Source organism: Physcomitrium patens, chromosome 7, assembly GCF_059467195.1.
Source record: "Physcomitrium patens ecotype Gransden chromosome 7, ASM5946719v1, whole genome shotgun sequence".
NCBI classification, from domain to species: Eukaryota; Viridiplantae; Streptophyta; class Bryopsida; order Funariales; family Funariaceae; genus Physcomitrium; species Physcomitrium patens.
The window spans coordinates 10,725,431-10,748,620 of NC_143416.1; the positions used below are offsets into that span (position 1 = coordinate 10,725,431).

The 23,190-nt window shown below is 39.6% G+C and overlaps 2 protein-coding genes and 1 long non-coding RNA gene across 3 annotated transcripts; 1 reads left to right on the forward strand and 2 right to left on the reverse strand.

Annotated features, from left to right (window-relative positions):
• Positions 1 to 358: 358 nt before the first annotated feature.
• On the reverse strand, positions 359 to 3,795 carry LOC112284664 (stromal 70 kDa heat shock-related protein, chloroplastic). Its single transcript, XM_024524680.3, has 5 exons — positions 2,896 to 3,795; positions 2,401 to 2,733; positions 2,095 to 2,237; positions 1,603 to 1,891; positions 359 to 1,372 (listed from the first exon to the last, which is right to left on the reverse strand). Exons 1-5 carry the CDS (start codon positions 3,478 to 3,480, stop codon positions 578 to 580), a joined length of 2,145 nt encoding a protein of 714 aa, XP_024380448.1. The 5' UTR covers positions 3,481 to 3,795; the 3' UTR covers positions 359 to 577.
• A 7,388-nt stretch (positions 3,796 to 11,183) lies between these two features.
• LOC112285181 (alpha,alpha-trehalose-phosphate synthase [UDP-forming] 5) lies at positions 11,184 to 16,755 on the reverse strand. Its single transcript, XM_024525810.3, has 5 exons — positions 13,724 to 16,755; positions 13,197 to 13,521; positions 12,718 to 13,038; positions 12,069 to 12,153; positions 11,184 to 11,867 (listed from the first exon to the last, which is right to left on the reverse strand). Exons 1-3 carry the CDS (start codon positions 15,751 to 15,753, stop codon positions 12,718 to 12,720), a joined length of 2,676 nt encoding a protein of 891 aa, XP_024381578.1. The 5' UTR covers positions 15,754 to 16,755; the 3' UTR covers positions 11,184 to 11,867; positions 12,069 to 12,153.
• Positions 16,756 to 16,976: 221 nt separating this feature from the next.
• On the forward strand, positions 16,977 to 19,517 carry LOC149988556 (uncharacterized). The gene is made up of 2 exons (XR_016504183.1): positions 16,977 to 17,398; positions 18,808 to 19,517. It is a non-coding gene; the product is annotated as an uncharacterized LOC149988556 (long non-coding RNA).
• Positions 19,518 to 23,190: the final 3,673 nt, after the last annotated feature.

Below are 23,190 nucleotides of genomic sequence, written 5' to 3' on the forward strand. Positions count from 1 at the left end.
AAAATGGTCCACATTCTAAACAAAACCAGGTAATTGCAGAACCTAACTACAGATAACAGTATTCCAGCCAACTGCACTCCGTTGTGATGCATAACAATCAAAACAACAGCCAAAAACGAACCATAGTTGTTGAACTTGTGGATCCACCCGTCATTATTGTCAAAATTGTCCAACGTATAAACCACATTGACCACCATCTCCTATGAGGAACCAAGATTGCAGAGATGGTGTTACAATTTCTGAATTAAAAGGTGCATGCACAAACACTTCAACCAATTTTGCACCAATATCCTAACCGCGAAAATCATTTCCCTGCCCAAAACATCCCTCCTTCCTCCCCACAACCGCCGCCTCAAACTGGAGAAAAAAATTCGTAAATTAAGCTCTTGCAGTCCCGAGCAAAATCCCTACCAGATCCTATACATCATCAATCAATCGAGTCCCGCTCGCGTACATCTCTCGCGCTCGAAATGGGTTCTACCTACTCTGATTCTGCTGCCCGACCCGGCCCCGCGCCGATCCCATTGCCCGTCGGCCTTGCCCAATCCCTACTCTACAAAACCCTACCCTCATCCGCCTACTTGCTGTCGGTGAAATCCGCATCGATCACGTCGTCTCCTCCCGCAGCCGGCCCCGAGCTGCTCCCTTGCCCGCCTGGCGCGCCTCCCTCGGGCGCGCCTCCGGCTCCGGGCTGGTTGTACAAAGACTGTCCTAGCTGCATCACCTCCTGGTTCAAAGCTGCCATCGCGTCCTTCATGCTCTGTGTGTTGTCGCTCGCGATCGCATCCTTCAATTCCTTCAGCTTCGCTTCCACCTTGTCCTTCACCTCTGCTGGCACCTTGTCCGCCAACTCCTTCAGCTGCTTCTCCGTTTGGTACACCACTGAGTCTGCCTGGTTCTTCGTGTCCACTGCGTCCCTCTTCTCCTTGTCTTCCTGCCCGAACTTCTCCGCCTCCTGCACCATTCTCTCCACCTCGTCCTTGGGCAGCGTGCTGGCTCCTGTGATCGTGATGTCCTGCTTCTTCCCCGTGCCCTTGTCCATGGCGCTCACTGACAAGATGCCGTTCGCGTCGATGTCGAACCGAACCTCCACCTGCGGCACGCCCCTGGGAGCCGGTGGAATGCCGTCCAGCCGGAAGCTTCCCAGTGACTTGTTGTCCCTCACGAACTCGCGCTCTCCCTGCAGCACGTTGATCTCCACGCTTGTCTGACCATCGGCGGCGGTCGAAAACACCTCCGACTTCGACGTCGGCAGCGTCGTGTTCCTCGGGATGATCTTCGTCATCACACCCCCCAGCGTCTCCAAACCCAGAGACAGAGGCGTCACGTCCAGCAGAACAATGTCGCTCACTTCACCAGCCAAAACACCGGCCTGCATTCAACACCCCCCGTCCTTCTCATTCGTGCTGCCCACCCGCAACAATGACAACGCACGCACACACCACCAACCCCGACACCTCTTGCTAAACCACCCACTCAACCCCCGCTCCGCTCGCATCCCCACTCTCCCTGCCTCCACATCCGCATTCCACACGCCCCTCACCCACGCCACTCCACTCCACTCCACTCCACTCAACTCAACTCCGCACCCACGTCACGTACCTGCACGGCGGCTCCCAGAGCAACCACTTCGTCGGGGTTCACCGTCACGTTCGGGTCTCTTCCTGTGATCCTCTTCACCAACTCCTGCACGGCTGGTATTCTCGTCGAACCGCCCACCAGAATCACCTCGTTCAGATCCTTGTACGACAACTTCGCGTCCCTCAGCGCATTCTCCACAGGGGTCTTGCACCTGTCCAGCAAGTCCGAGCACAGCTCCTCGAACTTCGCCCGAGTCAGCGTCGTGTCGATGTGCTTCGGCCCGTCGGCTGTTGCGGTGATGAACGGCAAGCTGCACCAAACCCATGCCACCGCGCGGTCAGCAACCGTCCAAACGCAATACCCACAAATCCTTCCCTCCCAGACTCATCCGTCACCCCCAACAAATCCACCCCACGAACAACCCTACCGCGCTCCACCACCCATTCCACTCCCCAATCCACCGTGCCATTCGCACCCGCCCACACGCCGTTCAGCCCCCGTCACCACCCTCACCTGATGCTCGCCTGAGACAGAGAAGACAACTCCATCTTCGCCTTCTCCGCGGTCTCAGTCAACCTCTGCAGGGCTTGCTTGTCCTTCAGCAGGTCCACTCCCTCCGTCTTCTTGAAATCGTCGGCCAGCCAGTCCACGATTCTCTGCACCACCCCCAAAACACCTCCACCCATCAGCACCACACCCACCCAAACATCAAATCGCACCAATTCTTCTCCCCCACGCCTCCACATCAAACTGCGCCCCCCACCAATGCGCCGCAACCAACATGCATTTGCACACACTTCCGTCCCCACTCCAGCTCACCTTGTCGAAGTCGTCGCCTCCAAGGTGCGTGTCACCAGAAGTTGACAGCACCTCGAACACTCCATCGCCCACCTCCAACACGGACACGTCGAACGTTCCACCCCCCAAATCGAACACCAAGATGGTCTCGTTGGCCTTCCTGTCGAAACCGTACGCCAGCGACGCCGCGGTCGGCTCGTTGATGATTCGCAGCACGTCCACTCCCGCAATTCGCCCAGCATCCTTCGTCGCAGTCCTCTGGGCGTCGTTGAAGTACGCCGGGACCGTCACCACGGCCTTCGCGACCTTGTCGTTCAAAAACTTCGAAGCGTCATCCACCAATTTCCTCAACACCTGCACTCACAACATTCCCAAAACCCCACAATCAGACCCTCCTCTTCCTCCTCCTCACCCGGAAACACCCATTCCTCCCGCCACCTCCACGCCCCCCTCGCCAATCCCAATACCAATTCACGCCCACCCGCCCCTCCGCAATCTCCACCACACACGCCCTACCTGAGCAGAAATCTCCTCCGCCGCAAACGTCTTGCCGATGGCCGGGCAGTCCAGCTTCACATTCCCGTTCGAGTCCCTGATCACCTGGTACGACACCTGCTTCGCCTCGTCGCCCACTTCCGCCATCTTCCGCCCGATGAACCTCTTCACCGAGAAGAACGTGTTCGTGGGGTTCACCACGGCCTGCCGCTTCGCAATCTGACCCACCAGCCGGTCGCCGTTCTTGGTGTACGCGACCACCGAAGGCGTGGTGCGCTGCCCCTCGGCGTTCGTCACGATGGTGGGCTTGCCGCCCTCCATGGCAGCAACGGCCGAATTGGTGGTGCCCAAATCAATCCCCACCACCTTCTCCGCCACAACCCGCATCGGACCGGCGGCACGCCTCGCCTGCCCACCGGACTTGGCCCTCAGCTTCTCCACGCCGAACCCCGCGCGACTCTTCACGTCGCCCCCGAAGAACGCATTCCTGCGCGTGCTGAACGCCCCGTCGTTCCTCCGAGCTCCCCTCCTCGCGTCCGCGCCCGCCACGGCTCCCACCGACCCCACGGCAGCGGCCATCGCCTGCGCGTTCATCACGGACGCCATCGCTGCCTCGCTCACACCCGGACTTGTCCTTGCTCCGTTCGCTCAACCACTGAGAGCTTTCTCGAAAATTTCTGAAACCGAGAAACTGCACGTAGGAAGCGCACAGCGAGTCGGAGCGATTGCAAACGCAGAAGCTTGGGGTGGTGACGCTGCGATGCAAGCCCTAGCGCTGTGGCTGTGGGGGAGTGCGCTCAAGATGTGTAAACCCAGAACCCTATCCTTCCAGAAGCCGTCTTGACAACTCCGAGAAGCTTGGCCCCGAGAAACGTGAACCGCGACCTCGCGTCCGTCCGTCCGTGTGAAGGGGGTTGTTTTTCCGAAGGGACCCGACCTTTCGAGGGCTTCTTTATCTATCCACCCTCTCTCTCGCTCGCTTGCATGCGCGGGTGGATGTGCACCACACGATGGGAACGCCGGGATATGCCGCCGGGTGGGGGGAGGGGCCTTCGCTCCCAAGCTTCATTGCACTTGTTCCCCAGTTTCACAACCTGTTCCCTCGCCCCCCCCCCCAACGCCCCGATGACTTTTGTTGTTGTTGTGTGTGCGTGTGTGTGTGTTTTTTTTTTTTTTTTTTTTTTTTTTCCGGGCAACGTCGAATGCTGCCCAGGTCCGTGTTTGGATAATGCTATCCACAATTTTCTCCTTCGCAGGTGTGAACGCAGGTTCCAGACTTGAGCACTGTGGATTTGCTCGATGTTTCCGCAAAACAATTCCATGGGATTCCATGGCCAGGGGACTATTCTATTCAATTAAATACGTCGCCTCATGTTATTTTATTTTTTCATGATGTTTCTATAATCGTATCACCACTCAGACTCATTTTTCCTTCACCTTATTTGTTTGCCTTTGTTTGTATGTATACGTTCATTTGCATTTACTAGCAATAGGATTCCTTCATTTCAGAGTAATATGTCCAATCGGATCATTCTAATAATTTTGTTATGCAAAAATACATGCACCACAAGAACAAATCACAATGCTTACACATGTAATCAAGAGTTTTGCAATCATTTTTTGTTAGTGTTTCTCACAAATCAAATGAAATTGGTTTGATTGAAAATAAGATTTACAAAAAATAAAGACTAATGAAAGATAAAACAGAAGGAAACCTGGATGACAAAGGAGTTCCAAGTGAAAACCTATCAATAAAATAAATAATAAGGACTCTTACATTTGCAAATATTTCAGCATATATGTATGTAGAAGGAGAGTGAAAAAAACAATATGAGATACAAGCAGGTGAATATTATGGTCTTGGTATGTGTTGTATCATCAAAGGCCACACAATAAGAATATTGATCTTGCAAATTTAATGCCATGGAAACAAAAAAAAACCCAGTGGGGGACCAAGTAGCTGGATTTTTATTATCTACAACATCTGTATATAGTTTACATCAATTGTATCTACCCAAGTCTTTAAACAGCACTAGACTTGGTAGGATTTATCTCATTAGAATGTCCATTTTTGCATCATGTGATGGAAACAGCACATTATCATCAATGTGTGAGGCCCAACACACACATTTAGTATGAGTGATTAGCATTTACTGTTGGACCTTCTTTTATTTAAGTCAGTAGAAATTAGAGTCAGAACTATCCTTGTAATAGTTACAAGTGTCAGGATTGACATCAACTACATCAGCACAACAAGACAACAATGTTGATTTTGTATTTCATCAACTCTTGTTGCAATCTTTCTGCTTGAGTTATTGGAATGTAAAGGCTTGTAAAGCTATGAAAGATTGAATGTAATGTAGGAAATCAACATAGTGGAGCATGGGCATGTAAGATTTGTTAGGTGTTGGATAGAACAATGCAATTGTGTGGTATTTTCAAAATTGTGTTCACTCAAATTGTATGGCAGTTGACCTTCTTTGCATATATGTATGTATGTATGTATATGTTGTTTTGTATATACATGTATCTCTTACATAAATCAGTTCAACGAGAATAAACCAATGGGATAAACCAATGGTGACAAAAACCATCTCTAATTGTTTTTACAAAAGTGAAACAATAACTCAACTTTTGATCAATCAAAAATCAAAATTTGTATGCAATTGCTAAAAATTGATGAGAGTAGCATTGCAAGATCATTGCGCATGGAGCTTGGAAGCTCTCAATTGTAATTTTTTGTTAATAATTTATAGTAAATAATTTTTGTGGCTAGCTGCATGGATTTCCACTAGTTAGTGTATATGTATGTATGTATGTCTGTATATATATATATATATATATATATATAAATATAATAATGGAAGGCTTTATTTAAAAATAATATTATTAAAGGTATTTTATCAAGATACGACATTATAGAATATAGTTGGAAATGACCACATAAATAGTGTTATATAGATGTGTATTAACATTTTTATGTGTCTAATAATCTTGTAAACATATAATATAATAAAAATTATTAATTACATGGAATAACATGTGCTCTTTTTAACATACAAAATTATTCATGTATATTTTCATTTATACTTATATAACTAATGAAATTACTAATTTTTATATGGTACCATGAAATTGCTAAACTGCCAAGAATTTGATATACAACTATTTCAATCTTCTAATCTTGGATGTGGGTGTATTTTACATTCCACAATGAAGCATTGCTCAATCATGTTTATGACATATTAGCAAGCTACAGAGTTGTGGATCATGTACGCAGACTTTTACAAGCCATGTGATGCACAATGTGTGTCATTTGCATGTACACTTGAGCTTCTAGAGGTTGCAATGTCTTGTAAGTAGCAACAACTTTGGATTTCTCAATTTGTCATCATATTTAGCATACAGCTCAAGCTGATCCACATGTATTGTACAACCCACACATTTGACAAAGTGATGAATCATCAATTATTATTGGACTTTCATGTTTATGAATTAAATTGATTAGTAGATGGATGGACCATAATTGAAGAGACATTCAAAAATCATCAAGTGAACCATATCAAGATATAGAGCCTCCAAACTTAGTTCTTTGTCCCTTTTTGATACACCTCTACACCAATGAATTTAGTCTTAAAAGGTATTGTTCTAAGAGATCAATGGTGTGATAGTGGTTTGCAAGCCTTACTTATATGTCAATGAATTAATCAGCTTAATTGTAAAAAAATAAATATTGGATTTTTATGTAATGAGGTTGAATTGTTTCTAACAATTTTAGCCAAATTGAAATAAGCAACATTATCACAAATGTATTATCATTGTTATAGATTAGGTTTGCTAATCGACTGATATAGGAACTATCTAAGACTTGTAACTCACCTAACATTCTTATGTTCATAACAATGGATGAAGTTGATTCATGTATCTTATGATGTAAAAGTCCATGATATTGTAGATGATTTATAAGACAAAAGACTAGTCACATAATTTCAATGTGGTAGGAAACAATCAAGATCTTTAATTTAATGCAATTATTTTTTATTGAGTTTTTTTTTTTTTTTTTTTAGAATTTAATTCAATTTATTTGTCATAGTTTTAGAATATAAATACAATAATATGTTGGAATTTAATATTTGCAGATGTATTCATATTTGAATAGATTAAAGTTGACTTTGAAAATATTTTATGTTTTAAAATTTATTGGTTTATTTTGTTGTTTCTAGCCATATAAAAGCTTATATCATTTTTTCTTATTAATTTGGATTGTGATGAAGTAAGTTTGTATTTCAAGTTAAAATGATATTTTTAATGAGTTTTATTTTTTATTTTTTATTTTTATTAAGATTTATACATGTAAAAAATAATGTTTATCTTAAAATATATCTTTTTTGTTCTTTAATCTCTTCTTTATGTCTTATTTTTGTCTCATAAGGCTTTGTGAAAGTTGAAGTATTCCATTGATATCATTTGCATCAAAGTAGAACTTAGCTTACATATGATGAACATTTTTTCATTGTCGCTAGAATTGTAACTTGATGATCTTAGCTTCAAAGTTCTTTTCATTTGAAGTTGAAAATCCTAAAGGTCTTCATGAATCTTTTTTTGAAATATTTTATGACTTAAACTTTAAGACTTGTTAATGTATTAAAAATGTATAATATAATGACAAGTAGAATGTCAATTGTTATTTTTTTATTATGATTTCTCTTATAATGTTTACAACATAATTTTTAGCTATTTATATCTGACCTATAATAAGATTTTTAGTACTATTTGGTCTTATTAAAACTACTTTGTTTCTAACTACCTTAACTATCTAAGGCAGCTCAAAGACCTTGTCTTTTATAACACATAGGTAGTTAACCACTTTATCTATTCAAACTAGCTATTTAACTTTTTTCTTCTAATTTTTTTACATTAGTTCTTCTACTTCTTCTATTAACTTCTTTCTTACTTAGTCTACTCTTCTTGTTTTGATTTCTTTTGATACTATTTTTTTTTTCTTCTTCTTATTTTTTTTTTCTTGTTTTGAGTCCTTTTCATACCACTATTTTTTTTTTTAATTCTTTTCTTCTTATTTTAAATTTTTTAACTTCTTAATAATATTTTTAAAAATTACATCTTTCAAAGAAATTTAAATATTTTTATATTAGATTAAATAGTAAGAATAATATCTTGCATTAATACTCCCCTAAAACATATTTGATTAGATTAGATTCTATTTCTTCTTCTTTATTCTAGTCAATCTAATTGTCACTTCAAGAAGGATTTTGTAGTCCAAATAGCTTACAAAAGAATAGTTGAGATAACACAATACCTTTTTATATACTTTTTTTAAATTAAAAAAATTGAATGTTGAAGAAATTATCAAAAATGACATTTTCTTGTTTGCATACACAACATTCACAACACCACTTAGAATTGGTGCAATAGAGTGTAAGTGAATTTGAAAGCCTTCTTTATATAACTTAAAATTTAAGTTTTATCATATAAAAGTCTTTTTTTACTAGTGCTTCTTGTTTAAATCTTATTGCTTAATATTAAAAAAATACAAACCATTGAAAAGTTTAGATCAATTAACTAGAGTTTTTACTTCTCCACAAAAAAATATGCCATCTAAATTAGAAAACTTGAAGAACTAAATACATGTAGCTATGAAGTTCCTTCCTTTTCAAATAAGCATGAGTTGCCATATCCATTGACTTCTAATCCAACTTAAAATCTTACATAGTTTGTCACTATTTATGCTATCAACTTCTAAGATTCAATATATGGCAATCAGTAATAGACTTGACTATCTTTCTACAATCTATTTTCTAACTATATTAATATGCATAATACTTCTAATACATTAGTAATTCATCAAAATTCATGTCATCCATCATAGTGCATTTATTCATTTGAATATAGTTGGCTTTGAATCTCTACAATTGTTGTTCAACATTCATTGTCTCTTCTTTAAATTTTGTACTCTAAGGCATTCTTTCACATAACTTCTATTGCTTAGAACTACCAAATTTCTAGCCTAATAGTAAGTATCAAGGATATGAATCTAGAGGAAAGAAAATCCTTAATACACTCTTGTATCATTGAAAGAAACTAGAAAGTCATTCAAAGATGATATAATATTGAACTATAATGGCTATTGCCAAAAACAAAAAGACTAGAAAGTCTTAGAACAAGACTAATGACTAGAAAGGCATTGACAAGAATGAAGAAAGCTTCACGCTTGCTTCCATATATACTCTCTAACTAGGAGCTATATGACAATATTCTATAAGACCTCTAACATGTGTTGACTTTGCTAGCCACATGTCTTAACTTGTAAGGCAAGTTCTCTATATATGTGCCACATAGTAAGCTTGTTCTACAAACTACTACACTGAGTTAACTTATTTCATAAGCTACCAACACGTGGTTAATTTGTTGGCCAAGTTTCTAACCTACAAACACATCTAAAGTCGAAATTGCATCTAAAAAGCTTTTGAGAAGCTTCTCTAAAAAACTTTATGAAATTAATCTATATTTATATATTTCTACCTAATCATATAAGTAACTATTGGAATAAATATATATGTCCGTGACAGTAAGTCTTCACTCCTTTAGTTACTTTGCACTAATTCTTAGCAACCATAATTGTCCTTCTTATCCAATAATAAGCTCCTTCATTGGACTTGGTCCACCATGATACAACTAACTTATGGTAGCATTCAAATATGCTTTGTCCTAATTACTCTTAATTCTCTCTTAAACCATTGAACCTTCTTCTAATCCAAATTCTTTCTTTATTTAATGATTGTTAATCAATTATTCATAATTTCTTCTAATAGTTAGTTCTTTTTGTCTACTTTATTTTCAAATAAGTACTCATAGCCAAGCCATCTACTATTCAACTATCATTCTTAACCTTACAATCAATTTAAAGTGATTGGACATATTCATGGACCATCAAGATTAACGCCACACCAGTTTTTTCAAAAGATTTTCAACATACTTTAATTGGTAGAGATTGCAAATCTCAATAAATTATAGCTTAAGCTGCATAAATAATAATTGTTTAAAAAATCAATATCCTGCACTTTATCATAAATCTTTAATTATTCGAGTTGTTGAAAATAAATTTTGAAAATTTAAAAGAAAAATTTAAATTTTGCAAAGTATGAGATTTTTGTAGAAAATATTTCTATTATTAAAATGTCAAACATAAATCTGCAATGATGGCTAACAATTTTTTGAATATCTCTAAGGCTCAAGAGTTTATGATTGAAAAATTTGAACATGTTTGTTATAATTTCTAATTATTACTTTTTGAATGTTGTTTAAGTTCAATTCAGATATTTCATTAAATAAAAGGTTCTATAAGATGCAATAAATTCAAAATGACAACAAAGATGAATGAATTTGAAATCCATTTTCTGCTATTAATTGATATTTAGGATATATTTTCAAAAGAGATATGAGAAAGTATCATATGTCCAAATAAGATGACTATTTAGTATTTGAACACCATTGGAATTCCACTAATGATTTGTTTTTACATATGATGGATCTTCAAATGACACAAGGGTTTTTGTGAAGAAATTTTGTAATGAAGTATATGGTACTCCGTGTAAAACTGATTGAGAAGATTTAACATTACAAACCAGTGTTCCATCTTTCTTTTGAACTTTTGTAAATATATCACTAAAGCTTTTTTGACTGTGATATTTTGCAATTTATCAGGTACTAAGATGAAGAGGCCACATTGATTTATTTATTTTTGTTTCGTATTGTTCATGACGTACTTAATGTTGAATTTAAAAGCCTGTATACAAAAATTGAGCCACTAGGATACTAAAAAGTAAAAATAAAAATAAATCCTTTGCCTTATTTGTCATTTAAGTGTGACATATTGGTACTTGATAGTGAATTAGATAATCATGTGGCTGCAACAGATTTTTGTTTTCAAATGCCACTACTTCATAGAAAGTATGGTGGTATGAAGTAAAACCAAATAAACAGGCTTTCAATATACGAATGTTCGCAGTCCAATAACAATTTACTACAATATCAGTGAGCATTTATTTGAACGAAAACGATGCTAAAAGGTTACCGTTGTTTCCCACATTAAAATGCATATAGAATGTTATAAAGCATATTTAGTAGAATTCTTAACATACTGGAAAAAGTCAAGACTCATATAGACACGAGCTTTGATACGACTGCATGATTGAGATGTACATTAGAGTCACTTGTCGTCTTTCAAATACTTCTGATTTGCACCAAACATTGTAAGATGTATCATCACTCAATTTTCTGAAAACACGAAAAAAAGATATAGAATCCATTTACAAAGAATCTATAAAATATTGTGACCAGAATGGGTAGCAGAGAAAAAAGGTCCGAGTAGGTGTTCACATTTACCAGATTTATTGGTTTAGGAGTTACTGTGTCTACAATCTCAGGATGCGATATGTCAAAGTACTACCAAGGGACCTTCCCTCATTCCACTTTGCTGCAAAAGTCGGAATTGATGGCGCAGTGGATACTCTAACAAGGAGCCGCCACAATCAGCTGGATGTGAAACCTCCGCAGTTGCAAAATAAAAACACCCGATTTGCAGAGGAAATGGAGACTGCTATGACACAAAAAGCAGATGACGTACTGCCAAACAGAGCACAGACCAAAGTTTCATCGACGAAAACTCTTCGCAACAAACTCAATTTAGAAAATTCCCTCGAGATAAGTCTCGGCACAGATTGTTGTGGTGACGGAGTAACAAAACCAACACTGTTACAGAATTTAAAACAACTGAAAAAAGGGTAACTGTAAAAAAAAAGCGGCATCATTCTTCGCGTTGGAAGGATCACTCGGTCAGTCTGTCTATTTGCAATCAATCACAACCTTAAGCAACAGCTTGAATTCCAGCACTTATAGCAGCGTTTAGCAGCCGTTCTTTCATAAGCCTGCACTCACCACTGTCGCTGAGCCAACTGCATACCTGCTCCCAACCCCTGACACCAGAAACAAGTACCCGATGAAAAGTTAGAAGGTTGCAAAACTACTTCCATAAAACGGCTTGCAATTACATGTATTCAAAAGATAAACACAGTGCAAAAGTAGTAAACATAAGATCACTTAAGAACTCCCAATTCTAAATTAATTAAGACAGATTTGAAAAGGCAAAACGATCATAACAAATCTGCGTTTCATACCTGAAGAACTCCAACGGATGTCGACTATAAATTGTATTTGTTTGCATTCATCTAACACTACCCTTATCAAGTTCTACGGAACCACCTGCATGACACAGATTGGAAAAAAGTGAGCACCCGAAAAATGACAATTATTCAAAGAAAACTAAAACTACGAAACCATCAAAGAAAAAATTGTTTCCACGAAGGAGATGCAAAATGTTCTTTCTAGTTGATTTGGACTCGGCTAGTACTGTATTACATTTCAATGTTTTCTTGGGCTTTTTTTTTTGTGAAAACACCCAAATCTGGCACATACTAATCAAGAAGAAGAGGCTCGAAATTGTGACCATTCTTAAACTACTTCAAAGCGCCACCCCAAAATATTACTTCTTGGCAGGCTCGTAAATTATCAAATAAACTTTTGAAATGCGTCGCTCATTCATTCTAACCTCTAGACTATTCCTTACACTTCCAATTCTATTGAAATTAAATCTACAATTTTATTACTGTTGTTGTTAACGCATTCAACTCGAACGATCATAGTTCATCCAACCAAGATCATAAGCACTGCTAGAGAGTTTGGTACTTCTAACTAATTTCGATGTGACACTTCTGTGTAGCTTGCTAAAAATCGTATCAGGTAAATTTTTTGAATAGTGGAACTCACCTAAATATGAAGAGATGAGAAATCAGAAAGCTGAGGAAGTGATGAAGCAGAGGACCTAATAGAGGCATTTGCCAACCCCTGTAGCATCTTGATTACCTCCCCAACATCATCCAAATAGTACTTGGCTTTACTGGGTTTCTGACCCACAGTGCATGCAAATACCTCGGCACTGGGGGCGCCACGCATGAGGGATTCAATGCTCTCAAACATGTCCTCATCTGACCGATCGTCACCCACACACAGTACCATGTCTGGCAAGGCTCCATTCTTCTTCTCCATCATTAATAGCAACTTCTCCACCATAATTCCCTTACTCACCCCCTGCAATGCAAAACATACACGTTCATTAATGCTTCGAACGCACTAATCCGTCCATTTTACGCTTCATTGAGAAATTATCAACCGTATGCAAACAGATGTCACAACCAATAAGCCAATATTCGATCTTCGAGTATGTCTACTTATGTAATGTTAAGTACCTGAGGTGTAACTTCCACAATTTGCGCACCACTCTTCACCGTGACTGGCTCATTGGCTAGTACACTTTCAAGGTGATCTTGCAACTCTTTAGCCTGCCAAGCTCCAAAGTCATGGTCTGCATCTCGATAATGCCACACCAATGCACTTTCTTTGGCCTCAATATAGGAGCCATCTGTTGACTCGGTGTAAAGTTGCATGACTGGCCCTGCAATCAGTTTCCAATCAAAGCTCGTGGACGGCGCTTCACGCTCAACAACACTCAACCGATCCCACTCTGAAACACTTTGTGGTCTACAAGTATCCCAATCCGAGTCCCGTCGCCACCTATGTAACATTCCAGATAGTAGCAAACAAATTCAGTCAGACTACAAACATGAGAAAAAGCACCACAGATGCTAAAAGGCAACACAAAAATAAGAAACTCAAAATATCCCCAAACGATTATCTCGCTACACCTGGAAAAGAAAAAAGTAAATGAAGAAACAAAAGAAGCTTGAATTAATGCAGAGAATTGTCAACTTTGTACCTGTAAAAGTATCCATGTTCAGCAGCAAGACCAAGTAACTCGCAGGAACTAAACCATTCCCCAAGCTTATTCCGTGGACGCCCACTTACGATGAAAAGTGTGTTCTTTGGGTCGTTGCAAAGCGTATTTAAAAGATCCAAAACCTCGGGACTAGGACTCTCTTCGTGTGATGTAGGCATCACTGTACCATCATAATCCAAAAGTAAGGCTCTGGTGGCACTCTTCCCGTATGCTCCGACAATAAGTTCGGTGCGCAACTTCTTAAAGCTCGGATCCAGAGCTACGATCCGGAAACCTAATCCGAACCCAATCCCATAGCACCGGCGTTTATTGTGATCGCGGCAAGTTCTTTCCAAATCCGACGTGTAGGTTTTGGCCCAGTACGCAACATCATGCGTACTAACATACCTGTAATGCTTCTCATGGCGCAGGTGTTGCTCTTGCTCTTTCATCGTGATCGCACTATTCATAGCCTCTGCAACCATCTCAATGTTCCAGGGATTAACCCGAATGGCACCACTCAGAGATGGCGAGCATCCGATGAACTCAGACACTATCAACATGCTTTTCTTGACAGATGATTCTTCAAGATAATTTTCCGATTCTGACATCTGAGGAGCTCCTTCCCTACATACGATGTACTCGTACGGGATGAGATTGAGCCCATCACGCACTGCCGTCACAACACAGCACTCTGCGATGGTGTAATACGCAATTCGCTCAAACAGGGGCACGTGCCTCTCCTCCAAGACAATCGGGGTATAACGCTCATTCCCAAACTCTTCATTCACTTTTTTGGCTATAGTATAGGCCTCTTCACGAGCTTCGTCAATATCTTTGCCACTACCCCTCGCAGGATTAGCAATTTGTATCATGACAACCTTCCCTTGCCACTGTGGGTGTTGCCTGAGAAGCTCCTCCATAGCCAAGAACTTCAGCCCAATGCCCTTGAAAATGTCCATGTCATCTACCCCAAGAAGAACCGACATTCCCTTGTACTTTTCCCTGATCTCACCAATACGCCACTTTGTATCAGCAAGCTTCAAGCTTGCATCGAACTGACCCATGTGGATACCGACGGGCATAATTTTGATGCCCACGGTGCGGCCATAATATTCTAACCCAATGTGCCCCCGCTTAGATGCGTACTCCAGACCTAACATACGGCTGCAACATGATAAAAAGTGCCTCGCATAATCAAATGTATGAAACCCTATCAAGTCTGCATTTAATAGAGCTCTAAGTATCTCGTCACGCACCGGCAGCGTCCTGTAAATCTCGGACGAAGGAAACGGGCTGTGCAAAAAGAAACCGAGCCTCACTTTATTGAATCGCTTACGCAAAAAAGTGGGCAAAACCATGAGATGGTAGTCATGCACCCACACATAGTCATCGTCGGGACTAATCACCTCCATCACCTTGTCGGCAAAAATCTTGTTGACGGACACATATGCTTGCCACCATGAGCGTTTGAATCGACCCCCATGCTCAGGACTGAGAGGTAACAGATAGTGGAAAAGGGGCCACAACATCTGCTTGCAAAACCCATGATAAAACCTACTTTTCAGTTCGTTGGGTAGAAAAGCAGGAACGCAATTAAAATTTTCCAGGAGCATGGCCGCAATCTCGTCCTGATCAGCGTCTTCCACCTCCACCTTCAAACAGCCTACATAGATAACCTCCATTCCAGGCCGCAATCCATCTCTAAGCTGCCAAAGCAACGAGTCTTTGTCCCACTCGAATAAGTAGCTATTCCCATTCGGATGGGGCACAGCGTTCAATGGCAACATGCGCGCAACGACAAGCATTCGACTCCCCTCCGACATTACCGAAGCTTCAGTACTGAAGCCCCCGCCGCCGTGTTCGGTGGACCTATCATCATCATACAATGCTCCGCTAGGTAACCCGGGCAATCTGCTTGCGGTCAACGAGCGGTCATTGATTCGTCGCCTAAAGCTCACGGGAGAATCGGCGGGTGTCATGGAATCCTCATTTAGATCCAAAAGATTGCTATACGACCGTGACATCATTGTAACACCTCCAAAAAAATCCTGTGTAGTTCACCTCCGCTTCATCACACTCGACACCCGCAGCGCTAACTAGGACAGCGTAGGGTTATCAATCCCTTAGCGCGCGTCGTCCTACACATCAACACAGCTGAACGCACAAAACTACTATCTGTTCGTCCAAGGCCATCCAGGTAAAAACCTACAAGGGCACAGAAGCACATACCAACTACGCCACCAGCACAGAGTTCAGCACACGAGCGCACGCGGTCGGTGCACCCCGTCGCCCTCCATGAGAGAGGCAAGCAGCCAATCCTCCTGCTCAACTCCAACGTCGGCACACAAGAAGGTGGCCAGATTCTCTAATCCGGATAACACCCGAGATCCAACCTCAAACCTAGATCCCGCCCCTTCAAACAACTCCCCAGAATGCGGTAGGCAATTATCTCTCCTAAAAAAGTCGCATCGAAACTACCAGATTGATTAGACCCTTGCCCCCTAGAAGACAAACCCGGGCACAAACTCAATAGTGGTAAGGCACCAAAAGACAACCGCACCCGAGGAAAAGAGAGAAAAGGAGCGAGAGCGGAGGTTAGAGAACTGAAAGAAGGAGAAACCCTAGCACCAGCACCTCTTTACGCCGATGACTATTCATCCTCCACACAACAAGCCCCGCAAAACCAACCCCTCTCTCGATCGCAAGATGCGCGGTGGAATGAATTGGTAGAGTGAAGAAGCTGCACGACTCTTCGGAATATACTCCAAAGGCGAACCTCCCTCGTCAGTCCCCGTGGTTGATTGACGGTGAGGTTGCTGGATGGAGAGGATCAAGCGCAAGCGTAGACGGAAGTTGCGAGAGCGAGCCACAGAGAGGGGACGAGGAGAGAGAGAGGGGAAGAGAGAGAGCCGGGGATGGTGGAAGGGGGAAAGGAGCGTAGAGTTGGAAGACGACGAAGAGGGGGGGGGAGGGGGGGGTGTGTCAAGCGCCAGACGCAACAACTACAACTCCACCACCTCCACCACCTCCACCACCAACGGGAAAAGGAAAGCGAGCATTCTGCGCGGGCACCGGGGCCGCTTGCGGAGAGCGGGGAGAGGCAACACAGGCAGGCAGGCGAGCGGGCGGGCGCGCGGAAGGGCTGCGGGGGGGGTCGGGTGGGGGTTGTGCTGCGCTAGTGCTTCGTTGCTTTCGGATAAGATTAGCTGAGCTGTTCTCTGTTCACCTCCCCCGCCACGGCCTACTCTATGCCCCCACACCCTCTCTACCCATCCATCCATTTATTCATACATCCACCTTCCCTCCAATATTCATCCATTCCACCACCACCACTTCAGTTGCCTTCTTCGTCCCTATCTTTCGTCCGTTTGCAAGTAGTCGTCAATGGTGGTGGGTCCCACCCTTCCTTCCTCACCACCGTTGTTCATGATTACTCCTCCTCAAGTCCCTCTTCCCCTTTCCTTGCAGTCTTCCTTCCATTCTCCTCCTGGCTTATCATTACTCATTTTGTCTGCTCTCATGTATGTATATATACACATGTATGTAGTATTTCACGTACAATGGCGCGTACGAGTCCCAAGTGTACGTCTCATTAGGGCTCCCATTCCTAAATCAGGAAAAGCACGACGAGCATGTTGTGAGACGATACAAATATGGACTTGCAACCGAAAGGCAAGTTGGCCCTAGCCGTTGTTGTTGTTGCTGCTGCTGTTGATGTTGTTGTTGTTGTTGTTGTTTTACTTAGACGCAAAGTTTGGTGCCACGTACTGGCACATGAATGAATAGAAACGAGTAGGGAGGGAGCTAGGGTAGAGTAGGAGTAGTAGGCTCATCGGAACCGCCATCGGAACGACGGATGAGGTCCCACTTGTGACTTCCACATGCCATTCCGCTGGCATTCGCGCACAAGCCTGTTGCGCTCCGTCGTCAACTAACGCCATAGCTATTCCCGTCGTGTCCCCCAGGAGAACCAGCGCAGTTCAGCATTATTCGTATTCCTGTCTCGGAGGTATCTTTTTGTCAGGCTAAGCTTCTCGTGGTGCGGCGCCCCGGGACGGAGCCCTTCCAAGCTCTGGCACGGGTTTTGTGTGCGGAGAAGTTTGGTCTTGGGGCGTGCTGTCATGTTTTAGGGCATCGGAGTGCCCTCTTATATTTTCTCTCGATTGTTACACAGTCGATAGGAATTTCTTACTTTCTGCGATTCTGATTCAGTTGCATGAACGGGTTGTTTGTTGAGGTTTTAATTACGATGGAAGTGGAGGTATCATAACAACTGTAGTTTATCCTTGTGAAGTTTCCTTCTCGGCTTGGCTTCTTAGCTAGTTTCCTCGTTTCGGGAGCTGTAATGATTTCTCGTTCAGTATCGACTTTTTTACGGGCAGAGGTGTGTTTCATGGTAATTGCGTGACTAGTTTTCTTGACTGCCCAGATAGGTTTAGAACTTTGTGAACGATTACGCATCGATTGCCTTGATTCTTGAGATCGTCTCCCCCCTGCAAATTTCCCATCGCAGGTTCTCAACAATCCGTGTTAGAGTTTTGGCTTGACGATATCGCGGATGGCAACAAACCTACAGTCCAGGAGATACTTAACTTACATCTAGTGGCTTGCATGATCCAAATTCTAAAAGCAATTCGTAAAATGAAATGCCTTCAGATTTTTAGGGTTTTCATCTTTCTGGAATGAAGCTGGTGTTGTCTTATTTTGCCTCAGTGGCAGACCGCAGAAGTGAAATCTTTGTGCAAATGAAGAGCGGTGTCGTCTAGAATTGATTCCGCGTAGTGTAGACTCACTGTCCACTGCTTCTCCAGCCCCATGGCTTTGGTATGTGCATTGTTTCACCAGAGAGAAACACTCGAAGATAAGATTCTGAACCAAGATGAGCAGAGCTGATTACACACTGTGATTCAGCTGGAAACTAGAAAACATCAAATTCCATAGAAGGACCAATCTCACTGAAGTACTAGATGCGGTTCATTTTTGTCAACTCGGAGTGTATAGGGTTTGTTTCACGTGAGTGCCTGAAGTTTTTTGGGGATTGTAATATTTTTTGATCGCAGTTATTTGAATCTTTGTTACAGAGGCCTTTTCTCTGACCACTGCGTCCGCATTTCTTTAAGCCTCTCTGGAGTCGCACATTCCTGCATCTGGCACGGGGACTAGCACTTCCAAAGGAAATTTCAAGTCAAACATACAATTATTTTCACGAAATGCGATTTCTCAATTTTTTGTTAACTTGATAGTCCTAAGTCAAATGCTCCTAAGTGGAATCATTGTAAGAGTGTCACCCAGAGATGTTGGAATATCTAGTATGCAATGGATTTATTCTTAAATATTGAATATTATTATTTTAAGCTTATTTAACCCTCGCCTGTTCTACACTCGTTCTGTGTAATTTTATTCAGTAATTTGCATGTTTATCTCGAATTGGGGTGTTGATGATCAGCACAGAAGATTCTAATGCTCTCCTTTGCATAATAGACTAACCTGATGGTGTTCATTGGAAATATGACGACTTTTGGGGGTTGTTGGATAAGTTTGAGAATTTAAAAATCCAGAGTTATTGTTCATACGCAACAAACCAGCCTCGTGAGGTGTGGAGGTGGAGAATGGAGTGAAGATAGATCTCCCAGGTTCGTACAGAGAAGACATGTCAGGTGGTTTCGTTGGTCTGGTGTTGTCATAGAAGCATTCCACTCGTTGTTTGTCACCTCCTTGTTGATTTTGCATTGTATTGCCCTAGTCCAGCATTTAATTCGATGAAACGATACACGACTAGTTGCTCATAGTAGACACCTATTTGTCCCAGCCCTGCCTGCTTTCCATTGCCATTGATATCAATTGGAAAATTGGACTTGCTTGTATGTTTGATTCAGCATAGAATAGCCAGAGGTCTGTTCCTACATGCCAGTCCCTAAACCTGGTCTTTAAATCTGATTTGGAATGCGAGCTTAACGTCATTGCATTGTGACAGTTTACACTGTCAATATATGTAAACCACCGTTTTTTTTTTATTGGAAATTGGCACTTCTACCTTCTTCTTTTTTCAATGAAAGTAATAATAGCAAGAAATGAATATAGTTCATACCACCAACCTTAGAATGCACTACAACTGCTCCATGATTATCTTTTCACAATGCGAAGAAATTGGTCTATTATCTGATCGGTTTGACAACTGCATTGATGTTAATACACACAGATAAATAAGTAAAACCACAAGCGTTTTTTGGAAAAAGTTATCTTTTATCCCGTCCCAACGTGGGCAACATCTAATTCAACTTGCTTTTGGAGCATGTTCGTGACGGTAAACTCGGGTAAAAAATGACGAAATTGTCGACCTGGCATCAGGAAAATATAAAAATGATAACGTTCAAAATCATGATCTGTAAATAAAGTTCTTGGATACACCCTCTTGTTTAATTTGACAATTGTTGTGACATCTGTTCGCAAAAGAAAGATTTGATTCAAGTAAAGTCAGCAAGACTTGAATTTTCCAAACGAGTACCATACAAAAACATGTAAAAATATAGAAATATATAAAAAAAATCAAGATATACCAATGCTGACACCAATGGGCTCAAAAAATAATCTTCTGAACGGTTGGTTAAAAAGAAATCCAAGCATAATCATGATGTGGCAGTGATAGAAGTATACAACTATTCTTTTTATTGCAGTTGAAGTATACAGTTTCATCAGTTGGTCAATAAACAAAATTAGAACAGTTTCGTGATTCTATGATCCATTAAATCATATTTTATGTATCAGCCGATAAATGCAATTGGGTCATAGTTCAAAACGTGAATGTTGTACGGATCTGATGGGATTATTGAACGTATTCTTCTGATGCTAATGTTTTATATCCAAAGATCTTGTATAAACATTCTCAAGCTGGTTACTTTTAAAGTGGTGTATAGGCAGAATTAATTTGAAATTTTCAATGCCTCTTTCTTTTTCACTTTGATTGAATTTTTTTCCCCCTCCTCTTTGAAATGGTCTTACCCTGTACATTATTTTTAAACCTTCAACACACATTTTCAAAACTTTCAAAACATTATCAAAGAAATTCTTGCATTCAAATAATGGTGTGGGTATATAACATTTAGGGAGTTTATTAATAGTGATACTTCACTATGTGGGTTTCTTTGCTATTTAAAAAAAACAAATGTAAAATTATACGCTAGGAGGTGTACTTTTGGAAACAGATCACCCAGCGCCAAAACTTTATTTGGAATTATCCAAGTGACGCCTCCATTTTTTATCTGTATTTTTAACAAGTTCCAATTTCTTTCGTGATTTTATAATAAGATAATGTAACTCGTGCTTTTTACAAAATTTCTAATTCTACAAATACACATTTTTTCTAATAGTATATGTACGTGTATACACATAGACACTCACATATACATAACTTCCAAGACAATTATATTCATATACTTGTTATGTTATTTTTCTCAAAAAAAATCATATTTTTCCTCTCCTCATTGCCTACGTTGTTTACACCATATTTAATATACATTAGAATACAAAATGGTCATACAAATTCCAAAATGGAATAAAAAAAAAATAGATAGCCTTACTTTTGTATTATTATTATTCTTCATTTTGAGGTATTTGAAAAGCGTACATTGTTTTTTTTTTTTTTTTTTTTTTTTTTGTTATTGTTAAGAATACAAGAATACCTCTAAAACATCAAACATTAACCAAATACCTTGCATTTGAATGCAATTAAAGACAGTGAGATGACAAGTAGATAATTGTACAGTAGTATCTCAAAAAGGCTTTTAGGCTCAAACATGAACAACGGGCCATATGCAATTTTTCGGTCATTGTTGAGAAATAAAAAAAGATGTGCTCCAATCTATACAGTAAGTAAAGAAATCTTTTTATCACCAGTATAACAGAAAAAAATACATTTATATTAAAGAAAAGAAAAATGTCACATTATTTCAATTTATTTTAGAACAAAATGTTGGTAAATTTGTAGAGAACCATTTAAAAATATTCATTGAAGTAAAGTTTTTCAAAAACTACCTTGTAACAAAAGCAAGTAAGATTGAGTGGACCGAAATCGTCATAAGACTTACACACCCAAAAGATGATATAACCATAATACCATCCTTCAGAATTATATGATAAATCATCAAACAAAAACCCCAAATTGAAAATAATAAGCCATGCAATTGTATATTTTTTCAAACAAGAGTAATTTCAATTTGTCATTCACTAACATGAACTCATGTATAAGATTCAGAAAACATCATGGAATATAGATTTCGAACAATTGATTATCTTTCATATTCTAAATTATTGATTGAAGTATATATGAGATATTTTCTGGGATATAGAATATTTGATTTTAGTAAACACGTAAAATTTTGGAAATTTTTTAATTGATTCAAACCTCGACAATTGGGAGTCAATGTTCAAATGTAAGATAATAGGAATCTTTTGAAGTCATTTACAGAAAGTAGCATCTTTCGAGATGAAATTGAAGCAAAACATGTCCTATCTTTTATCATTTCACTCATTGATGGAGCCCAAGTTTGTATTGCACGAGTTTATTTTACTATTATTATTATCATAAATAAATAAATAAATATAAATATAAATATATATAGAGAGAGACGTTTGCAGGGTTACATTCATTAAGTATGTATGAAATAATTAGTGAAAACATTTATTCTGAAAAAATGAATATCAACATATATTCATTGTTTTTATTTTTTAAGAAAAAAATTTATTTTCTTATTTATTTTATTTATTTACATCCTAAAAAAATAAAAATTTCATATATATATATATATATATATATATATATACAGTTACATCTAGAATGACATGTGTTTGTTACAATCAATCTTATAAAGGGATGTGCTTTTCAAAAAAAGTTAGTATAAGTAAGTTAGTAATAAAGGAAAAAAATATAATCCTAATAAAAGTTACAATAAATGGTTCTAATAAAAGTAAAAACAATAATGTATCAATTAAAATTAAAATTGTACATTTTAAAGATCGAATAGTCTTCAATCAGATTAGATATAATTTTTTATGTTTTTATTTTCTTAAATTCAATATCAACTTCAAATTGTATATCAATTAGAATAATTGATGACTTTTCATCTTTATATTTTTAATTCAAACATTTTAATTTAACTAAAAAGGTCATTATACAAATGTTCTTTGATTTTTTTAATTTTTTTTTAATTTGTTTAAAATTTATAATCTTATTAATAGATTACTTCAATTACCTTCAGACAAAATCAACCAACATATCATTAAAAAATTACAAATAATATTAAATTTGAAATAAGCAAGTAATATTCTTGAAGATATTTTATATTTATTTAAAATAAAGACATGAAATTTTAAAATTTTAATAATAAAATATTTTTCTTGATTGTAAAGTATAATTTAATAGAAGCTGATTGTGTATTGTTAATGAGTGATATTTTGTAAAAATCAAT

Excerpts from the sequence above, each read along its gene's own strand:
- LOC112285181 (XM_024525810.3), bottom strand. The coding sequence starts at position 15,753 with ATGATGTCACGGTCGTATAGCAATCTTTTGGATCTAAATGAGGATTCC. Across the intron at positions 13,522-13,723 it reads GAACATGGATACTTTTACAG|GTGGCGACGGGACTCGGATT; the intron begins GTACAAAGTTGA and ends AATGTTACATAG. Across the intron at positions 13,039-13,196 it reads TTGTGGAAGTTACACCTCAG|GGGGTGAGTAAGGGAATTAT; the intron begins GTACTTAACATT and ends TTTGCATTGCAG.
- LOC112284664 (XM_024524680.3), bottom strand. The coding sequence starts at position 3,480 with ATGGCGTCCGTGATGAACGCGCAGGCGATGGCCGCTGCCGTGGGGTCG. Across the intron at positions 2,734-2,895 it reads CGGAGGAGATTTCTGCTCAG|GTGTTGAGGAAATTGGTGGA; the intron begins GTAGGGCGTGTG and ends TTGTGAGTGCAG. Across the intron at positions 2,238-2,400 it reads GAGGCGACGACTTCGACAAG|AGAATCGTGGACTGGCTGGC; the intron begins GTGAGCTGGAGT and ends GGGGTGGTGCAG.